The 10,415-nt window shown below is 38.1% G+C and overlaps 1 protein-coding gene across 1 annotated transcript in view; it reads left to right on the top strand.

The window, feature by feature from the left end:
- map4l (microtubule associated protein 4 like) overlaps positions 1–7,675 on the top strand; it is a 78,113-nt gene extending 70,438 nt beyond the window's left edge. Inside the window, exon 17 of the mRNA XM_063886250.1 lies at positions 626–7,675. Within this exon, the coding sequence (XP_063742320.1) occupies positions 626–630 (5 nt within the window). The 3' untranslated portion in view covers positions 631–7,675. The remainder of the gene's footprint in view (positions 1–625) is intronic.
- The last annotated feature ends 2,740 nt before the right edge of the window (positions 7,676–10,415 follow it).

Raw genomic sequence — 10,415 nt, forward strand, 5'->3', positions numbered from 1 at the left:
TTTAATATGCTTTAGTTTCTTTAGGTTTGTCCTTGTTGAAATCCACAACTTGACACAACTGACATGTAGTTATGGTTGCTTTGTTATGATAAAAAAATCCCTTATCGCGGGTTTAGCAAACGGTCAATCACAAAGACAATTGACAGTAAAAATCTATGCATGAATGTATGTGGGAGTATACCGGTGCTACGTGTCTAATGGAGTGGCGTGTTAAAAACACCAGACACTTTGCTGCTAAATGAAATTATGAAGAGACCTACAGACTAAAAATGAGCCAGTCTGCGTGGATTAATTCATCCCTGGCACAGCAGCTAGCCTCCAGACTCCCTGAGTTCAGAGGCACAACAGACCTCTGCCACCTGATGTGGTTGCCAAACTCTGTCTACTTGATGGATGGCTGTAGTGCTAATATAATACAAAAAGGGAAAGGTTTATAATCTGGCACATAATTCGTATATACCTGCCCCACAGTGACAGCCTGTAAACTGGAAAAGAAACACACCATCTGATTGGTAAAATGTAACATCTGGAAATGTTTCCTCTGTCTCAGTATAACTTTTCTCACCCTCTTTTTCTCTCTTTGGTTACTTCCTAGTTTCTTGATCTAGTTTCTTCTAATCAACAGATTGAGTCCCAGTGACCTTTAGATTTTGGTGGGACACGCATGGCGCTCGCCAACCTGCCAATCAACCGACCGACCAACCTACCACGGCGCAGTCACTTCCCTTTGGCCCCGCCCTTCATCTCGACCACCGCTGCACCAAACTGACGGATCGCCTCTCAGTGTTTCTCCGGGGTCCGCCTGCCAGCTTGTTGCTACCAACCCTGACCTTTAACCTCTGACCCTGCCTACCACAGAGAAGAGCACTTGCTTTTTGTTTGTGTTTCTGTGTGTTGGGTTCCACCGGCTTCTTGCCTGATAAGATCCGCTTGTAGGCACTGATTTAGAGGACCTCAACCGCCTACCCTAGATTGAATTACACCAATGCAAATGACCCACTATTGTAGTCAATGCTGTTTGAGAGAATACTGAGCATAGGCAGTTTAAGAATATTTCCACCTAACAGTTTTATACAGTTTAAACACAAGTACTTATAGCGAAAACACCCTTCCTCAGAACTTAGTTTCTAAGTCCCTCCTATAAGCCTTCACAAAACAAATCCTCATTTATCTTTCAAACGTGTAAGCAGATCTAGGCTAACGCTACTATTTGCCCCACTTTCATTCCAAGTCCATGTCCTCTTAGCTCCAAAGCGCACTCACCAGCTGATGGCCTGCTACCAGTCAGCAGCAGGGCAGACACTGGCAAGTCTGCTTCAAGTCCAATGAACAGAAATGATTTCCAAATCTACAGTATTTACAAGACTGCACACTGTCCCATTATAGCTGACTCATTGAACATTATCTCCAATTACTTCTATTGGTATCATTGCACATGTTTATATTTCCCTAATTTATTACAATTCTATACCTCTGGACAATAAATATAATGATGCTAACCATTAGCTGTGGCTCAGAGGACAGGGGCTTATGTAGATTACAGGTGATACAATTTCAGACAAAGTTCAAAATCTGTTCAGAAACGAAGTGCAGAGGCATTCAGGGTGATCAAATCCTTTGTCATAATTCAATAAATGATGCATTAATTGACAGTACACTACAGAAATGAAGAGGCTATAACAAAGCAGACGAGAATTACTTCAGACTTCAGTTGTTAACTGATGTGATTGGTGCATGAAAATCATCGAGAAAGATACAGTAGACGTCAAGTGCTGGCGGAGCTCTGTGTCTTCTCTGGGTAGCCATGGCTAAAAAAAGGATTTGGCACTGAACACAGGTATTTGATCTCTAAGCCAAATAAGTTGCGGTCACAGTATTTAACCTCAAAGTGATTAATAATTCAAACTGAATGACTGACATTGAGCAAGTGTTAAACCTAGAAGTTACACTGCACTATTTAGTCAACAAACATAAAGGGTCAATGCACAGTATACAGCATGTAGCATTTCTCTTATTGCGGGCACAGTGTCAACCACCATGTCACAGGTTCCTGGGTAAAGACCCGGTCATGCCGGAATTTGAAAGGCCGAAATATCAGGCTCAAATCTGGGTTTTATAATGCAATCCGCATCACCAGTGATTTGCCAACGTGGTGAAAGAAAACATTTGAAAAATGTTCACATCAAGTCAAGTTTGTGAACTAAGGCACATTAATTTGCTGGAGGGTAGAGCTGCTAAAACCACATGATTTAGGAAAGCATGTGGTTTCCACCATACCACTTTTTGGTGTGGCTGGGTCTTAATTCTATCTCGCGCAATATTTCTTTATTCTAATCCCTATTTACTTCAACAAACTATAGGTATTAACTCAACAGGGTACGCACTGACCTCTGGAGGATAATACTAAAACTGTTCACATCCTGGGCCTGAAGCGGAACACTTTGACTTAGATCCGTCCTGGTCAAGTGCTTGTAGGACAAACTACTGGTGATGTTTAAGGACTGCAGCCCGGTTTGGTTTTGTTTGTTGATTTAAAAAAGTTACAAAAAAAACAATACCTTAAGCAACCTTAACTTTATCTTAAAATGTAGCTCACATCCAACCCTTCGCATGGCATAGAGTCTGGGGGCACTGAAGTCTTAATCTTCTCTATAGGTGTGTTCCTGTCACAGCACATGCAACCCTGTTATCCTGCGCTATAACTCTTAGGTTTCCACTTATCGCAAAGCTCCCATGTATCCTCAGTCCTAGTCATACAGCTATAGACCGCAGCAGTTATGCTCGGCTATATTTAGCTTTTTAACTTCACATGTGGCTATTAGAGACAGACAGACAGACGCCTTCATTCTCTTGCGCATGTGGTACTTCCTGTTCACGTTTTTCAACCCGGTTTAAGTTTTCCTACTGGCTGATGCGTCTTAGAATCCTCTCTGTGAAACTTGCTAACTTTCCAGATACACATAAGCACAGATATGTATACACTGGAAGCACACACACACACACACACACACACACACACACACACACACACACACACACACACACACACACACACACACAAACACAAACACAAAGAAATCATCATACAAACAATATAATACACACAGATGAACACCCTGAAATAAAAACGGTTTGCTGTTCATATAAGCATTTTTCTGTTTATGATACCAACTCTTATTATATTATAGTATTTTGGTGGTCTATGCTGATATTGTTAAAACAATGATAAGCTGTGTCGGTTTGTTGTTCCTATCTTAGTCATTGTCGGACATTTTCATTATAGGCTCACCTCAACCTGTCCCCTTTTCGTGTATTTCCTGTCATTCACTCCAACTCTCGGACAGCAGTACAGTGATATTAGTCAGGAACATTCCCTGTTGCGTGCACATAGACAGAGATCGACCACAGAAGTTGACAGGCAGTTAAAGGAGTTAGCGTTGAGTAAGATATGTCAACTAAAGGGAATAATGTTACATCCATGGCAATTCTGAAGTTGCTGGTGTTTTTTTGCAACTCTTGATTGATTATCTAGTAAATTAAGCATACTAAGAGCTACTTATGATCATGTTTTTAGTTACCACTTTAGCATGTATGTTTCTCAACATCTGTAGTGTAAATAGAAGGAAGTAAATAGCTTTTTAAATGCATTTTTTTTTCTTTTTTGTTAAACTTCGAGTTGTTCTTTGTCATGTATAGGATACCACTGGATATACAAATTCTTAAAGGGTAATAAAAAGGTGATAATATTATTAGAAATTATCTTACTTTGCTCTTAAATGCCATGAATGCACCAGTATTTCAGTCAGACCCAAGAACATCCTGCAAATACTGTAGATGGGGCCATCCAGTGGTGACAAATTGAACTGATCTGTTCTTGTGAAATAGATCCACATATTTATTAGTGTTTTCATGAAAAAATGTGGTTATGCACTAAAGAAAATTTTAGTTATGTATTATGTTATAACCTTAATTCAGTGCAATGCATTTTTGATTCTATGAAAACAACACTGTGGTGTGACTTTGATTTACAGAACAAAAGCGTTGTTGTGTGTCACACAAAAAAAAAGAATAGTAGAAGCAGCTATCTAAATGTTGAAAGCCTTGTCTACTCCCTGTAATTCTATGCATTGTGCATTAAAGGCTGCGATGGTCTCCGCTAAAACTAGGAAGGATTAGTGACGTGTTTGTTTGTTGCCGTAGTTGTCAGATGTGTGAAGTGTTACTACTGCATCCATCCTGTAGAGAGCGCTGCTTGGCCTCTAGAACACTGATAGTCTGGCGCTGAGACTTAACAAAGGCTGACTGAGAAACCTTACATCACCGCTAGTGAAGCTTCGGTCAAGCTACATGCTGTTCGCATTAAAGATAATTTTGATGGTCACACTATATGTTATTGTATCTGGAACAATAAAAACTATCGGAATTATATTAATTATGTACAGCTCCTCTTCCAACTCAAAAGTCTTGTGTACACTTTGAACACAGTCTTGTTATCATGATGCACTGAAGTGAAGTTGCTTTACTGTATATTGGTAAAACATTGTCAGCTGTGTACTGTACATGTGTGCTTTTGGCAGCAAAACAGTCTTGCTAGTTAGATAAAGTTACGATAATCAGAGAACAAGTGATCAAATAGTCGTCAATAAAACTAAAAAGCACCGTTGAAGCATAGTTAATATTGTACTGTTCCCTCCAAATCATTCCCATGAGTTGCCTAAAAGTAAAACATGACATATGTGCGGATCATATGTGAACACGATAATGTGAATCTTTCTTCGGGAATAGGAGAGCAAAGGAATGAAAGCACTTTGATAGTTGTAGATATTGGTTTGTGCATATAACAGAGGAACACGTCTTAGTCTTAATGTGTGTTGGACGCTCAGTGTGAGAGCATGATACCGGGATGAACTGATGTGGTGTATCTTGAATGACACATCGGGACCCCTTTCTCTTGGTCAGCTTAGTGGATTTTAGTGGAACTTTGGTCATCGGTGTTGTGCTATTGGCTATGATAGTTTTACACTCTACTCTCCAGTCTGCCCTTATGTTGTTTCTGTCAACATTCACTGGTTATTACTTTCTGACCAAGCTACAAAAGCACATCTCCCAAGTGGGAAGGTTTCAGTTTATAGACCATACTGAGCTTTGAGGAGCTTAATTTGATGTATTTTGACTACTATCAGAGCTACCTCTGGCAAAACATTTAATGATAATGGAGTTTTGAATAATTGTAGTTGTATCCTAAACAAGAAAAAATGAGAACTTGCAGCGTTGAATTATTTTCCAAGAGAAGTATTCAAACTATCTTAAGACCTAGGAAATACAAGGTTTGTTCAATGGCAAACATTCAGAAAATAAATGCTTGCTTGTTCTGTTTGCACACGATTGACATTAGCCAGTAAGCTACTAACGCTAGTAGATAATTACAAAGATGTAATTCTGTTTTGCAATTTATTAATCTATGGGCGAAAAAGTCAAATAAGAATCCAGTTATGTTGAGGGACACATTTTGTAAATTTTAGTAATTTTGTGGTAGTAAAGAAAGTTCATCATGTAGTTACAAAAAAAAACAGTTTGGTTACAAGAAAGAAATTTGGACACTTCCATATATCAATTCCTCAAAAAGTAGAATTCTGATATGGTGTTGTACTTTTTCCATGGAAGGGCATTTGGGCCTTTATAGACACAAAAAACAGAGCTGACAGAAAATGAAATAATGATGACATGTAACAAAAGTCCCTGGGCTTCATCTTAAAGCGCTAACCAGGGCGACACATAGAGAACAGTAAATCTTCAGATGTTGTGTAAGAACATTTATTTTATTACTTTACATTAGAATCAGGTCGATTTCGAACAGTATAAGCTTAAAGCAAGTCTGTCATTTGGTATCAGTGTATTTGTTGGCTGATTAGTAGTGACACATAGCTGTGTATGAAGGAAAATTATGTATTTGAGGTCGCTTGGAAGCAGTGACGGCATTGCAGAGTTTATTTGCCAGAAATGTATATTTAAACTCTAATACGTTCTGCTCAGAGCAAATCTTCCTCACAACAAAATTGTGAAAAAAAAGTGTGGCTCCAGTCTTATTACATTTGTGAACCTTATTAATTCAAATTAAGGTTGAATATTATCATAGAACATATGATTAGTTTGAGAACCAGTAAAGTAATCAGTATTGTTATTCGTGGAATACAGTTGACATTTTTTAAGCTTGGACAAAATGTAATAACCAGATTCACTCTGATGTCCGATGACAACAGTTTGATTCCTCAGTATAGCGCTTGAACACCACCTTTCCACTAGTATCTCACACTGTCCCTTGTATATAGTTACCACCATGTTTTTATCACTCCAGAAGTAACTCAAAAAAACGTTAAAAAAAAAAAAAAAAAGTAAAAATAATCGTACTGCTTCTTAACAGGGTGTTGTGGATGTTGACAGATGAGCTCTCGCGTTCATAAACCTGTTAAGGTTAATAATGTTATTATTATAAGATCGAAAGCATAAGAAAGGAAAAGTGTACTTTTTCTTTTTTCAGTGTCTGCCTTTTTTTTCCGCCAAGAAAAGGGCTGCTGAAGTTTCAAGAATGTTTTTAAAATGTATTAAAGATGCAAGATTATGAATACATGTATAAGGTTTGTCTCTGTTCTGTTTTGGAAGATAGATCACATTGGAAACACTATTTACCAGATTCAAATGGTCGTGAAGGAAGGGAGGCAGTGTGTGTTGTGTTTGGGTAGAATCTGAGATATGTATACATACAGAGAACCTAAAATCACAGATAACTAAATCACAGAATTGGTGAATGATCATTCATTAAAACAGAAACAGACAATTTAATAATGGATTGACATGCACTACTGTAGTACTTGACACACACTGGTCAGCCCTTTCTCTCGCCTACCACCACCCCCCTCCCGTTAGACTAACCAGACTTGGTCTTTTGGCATGTGGTAGAATGTAATGTTCTGTATTAGACAGCTCCTATTAAGACACCTCAACATACCTACCAACACGGGACAGAGTTAAGGGATGTCAAGGACCAAATTTAGGACCATTTTTTGACAAATTTGCACAATAAGTAAGGGAGATGCCTGATTGCCGGAGATGTAACTGCGGAAAAGTTATCAAGAGTAAAAGGGAGTGTTGGTAGATATGAACCTGGAGGCATAGCTGTGTCTTCCACTTGCAGAGGCTTGTAGCGTCACAGCACTGAAAAGTAGCTTTTCTACTTGTGTCCTTTACCACATATACAGCATGGTAACAGTTTGTTTTATCAAGGAGAGCTCAACACTAAAACTTGACTAGCAATAAATATTTGGATTGATTTAATTTATTAGACAGACTTTAAATACAAACATGTTTGTGTCTTACATACTGTACTAATTAGCTTCATTTTTTAACATACCATTACAAATTGAAAGGAAAACAACAGGCAAAATAATCTACTTTTCAGTGCTGAATTATTCTGTAGGGCACACCACCATATAGCAAGAGCATGCAGAAGACAACAAACAAACTGCTGGTTGTTAGAGGAATCTGTCCTATTAGATAGAGCTCATCTCCCCTTTCAATTCTGAATATTTGGTATGAAAGAGATGTTCATTGTGATTCATTGTTAACCAGTGATGTGAATATTAACCATGAAATAAAAAGATGAGCAAATGTCACGAAAGTGTCAGAGTTGTGTAATTTCTACAACAATTATTTACACAAGGTAGTGTTTTTACACTATTGTAGACCCCTGCACGATGTCACAAACTTAATGTATGTTACAGGTATTAGCTGTGTGTTTTTACACTCAGTGTTGCATAAGCATGTAACTGACTGTTAGGCTGAAAATGCATAAATCAATCATCATGTTTATCATAATAATGTTGCTTTGTGCTGGGTAAATCAGTGAGTGTTCAGCTTTTTGCAACTCTAAAAACATTATAGTGGTGGTAGACATACTTTGACCAAATCTGTTGTTTTAAGTTAAGGTGTTTACTTAAAATAACAACAGAAGTATTGCTATAATGTAGGCCCAGACAGAACGCGGAATGGTGGATTGTAGATAACACATTTATTAATTGAATAATATCATGCACATTATGATGATAGCAGAGCACTGTAGCTGCTAGCTAACTAGCTCTCAGGTTGGTAGGCTACTATACTGACAAGCACCTCAAAGTTGTTCTCAGCGGGGGGTAAAGTCACTGTTACTTGAATCAGAATATTTATCCCAAACTGGGAATTTTTTTCTTTGCAGCAGCGAAATACAAAAGAGCATAACAAATAACAAATAACTAGAACTAAAGTCCAGTTTTCAGAGAGGCTATGGAGTAGTGAGTTGTCTGCCAGCCAGAGGGGAACTATTGTACAGTGTTATTGCAGTAGGCAGGAATGTTCTCCTGTATCTGTCCTTGTGACAGCGGAGCTGGAGCAGTCTGTTGGAGAAGGAGCTCCGCTGTCAGTCCAGCTGCAGTATGAGAGGGTGGTTGGGTGTGGGTGGGGTTATCCATGATGGACAACAGTTTGAATAAATGTGCTTAGTTACCATTGTTGTTGAAGTGTAATGCGAACTTAAAATCAACATACCATGTGAAAAGCTGATTGTTAGCTAACGTTAGCTAGCTAGCAGAATTATCGTAGGTTGGATACGAGACTCTGATTTGTGGATGTCAACGTTAGGTTGTTCAACTTTGTACACCTTGCCTTCACAGTGTATGTACCGAGGCCTTTAGCTGAGCTGCAATTTTACAAAACAGTGAAGAGTCAGGACCCTAAACAACTATTTCGGCATCATTTTGCTTATTTACTCTACTATATGAGATGCATAAAGTAGTGATATAAATTATATGTGTGTTTTCAGGATGTCCCTTCGCGTTTAAAAAGGATTTGTCACCTTGTTTCTACCCTTGCTTTCTGGCAGACATTGTATCCTTGAGCACAAAGATAGCCTGTGAAATTCCTGCTGGCTGCCTTCAAGCCTCTCATGCTATGGTAGACAACTTTTGGACTGTGTGTGACGCACGAGGAGCAACAGGTGATGAAGCAATAGCCAGTCAATTATTTACTATATGTAAGGGGAACAGTATCAACGGTTTACACTATTGTAAATCAAGAATAAAGAGCCTTAGGAATATGAATATAATGAGTTGTAAAACATCCTTTAGAGGCAATGAATCTTCCATGAACAATTTTCTATGTAAACTAATTCTTATTGGCATCATGTTAATGATATTATAATAAGCACAATCTGTTGTAATTCACATCTTTAATGAGTACATCCCAATTTTAAGATATGACATTTTTTTTGTCCACAGTAGGCTCAAAGACTGTATTTAGTTTTGTATCTGTGATTTCCTTGCAGCGAATTAGGAGTGAACAGGGAGGAAGGTTAGTTCCAAGGACAGTGACCTATCCCACATGACTCATTTTCATCACTAAATTACAGTTTAACCTTATATATTCTTAAACCAAGCCGACCAGCTAAGAACTGAAAATTGTAGGTACAATGTCTTTTGAAAGAAAATGTATTCCTATCCCATACGGTATGCTTCCAACCTCCAACATGTGAATTATCCTTATAATACATCATATTATTAATTATTATTCCCCAATATTCAGAAGTTAACACTTAATTGTACAATACCTTTCTGATACGACTCATATTAAACAATGGCAATCAAATTAATTTACTCTGCTATTAAAGCAGTACATCTCAATGAGTAATTTGTCTGAACTTCATTCAGGATTCTTCGGCAATTTCATTGTTTGCTGTGTGCACAGTAATGCCTTAGAATATTAGCATAAGCATTAAGGCCACTCCAAAGTAGGACAGGCTCTGTTTGATGTGTTAGCAAGCTGAAATTAAAAAAGTAGATCAGATACTTCGTACAGATTTGGAATAAATAGCTATATAAATAAAAATGAATTGACCTGAAAGTTATACCAATATTTACTATAGCATAATTTTTAAATAGGTAACTTTATAACTGGAATTAGCATATTATCCATTCAATATACTTTCCGAAGGTTGTCGTACACTAAGCGGGCCTTATAACCCAGTAACGTGCAATGACTTAAGTTATATGGATCGCCTTTCATTCAGTGGTGGTACACTTTTCTTCATATCATAATTCTGAGCTTCTTTACTTAGCTCTTATCTATTCCAGGCCTTAGTGGAGCAATCAATTCTTTGTCAAAGGTCCCATTCCCAGCTGTCCATAGTGCTTGTATCTCAGGCTAATGCAATCACATGAATACACAAGGGAAGGTGTGAGGCACCTTGACTCTTTAAGTTTGAAGTCTGGGCCAACTGTGGTTTCAGAGGATGTTGCTATTGTTAGAATGCTTTTTTATTTACTGAAGGTCACTTGAGGAGGTGTTGGGTATTAGACCCTGCCTCCATGTGTCCTTTTCCTGTCTTA

This window comes from Eleginops maclovinus, chromosome 6 (assembly GCF_036324505.1).
Source record: "Eleginops maclovinus isolate JMC-PN-2008 ecotype Puerto Natales chromosome 6, JC_Emac_rtc_rv5, whole genome shotgun sequence".
NCBI lineage: Eukaryota > Metazoa > Chordata > Actinopteri > Perciformes > Eleginopidae > Eleginops > Eleginops maclovinus.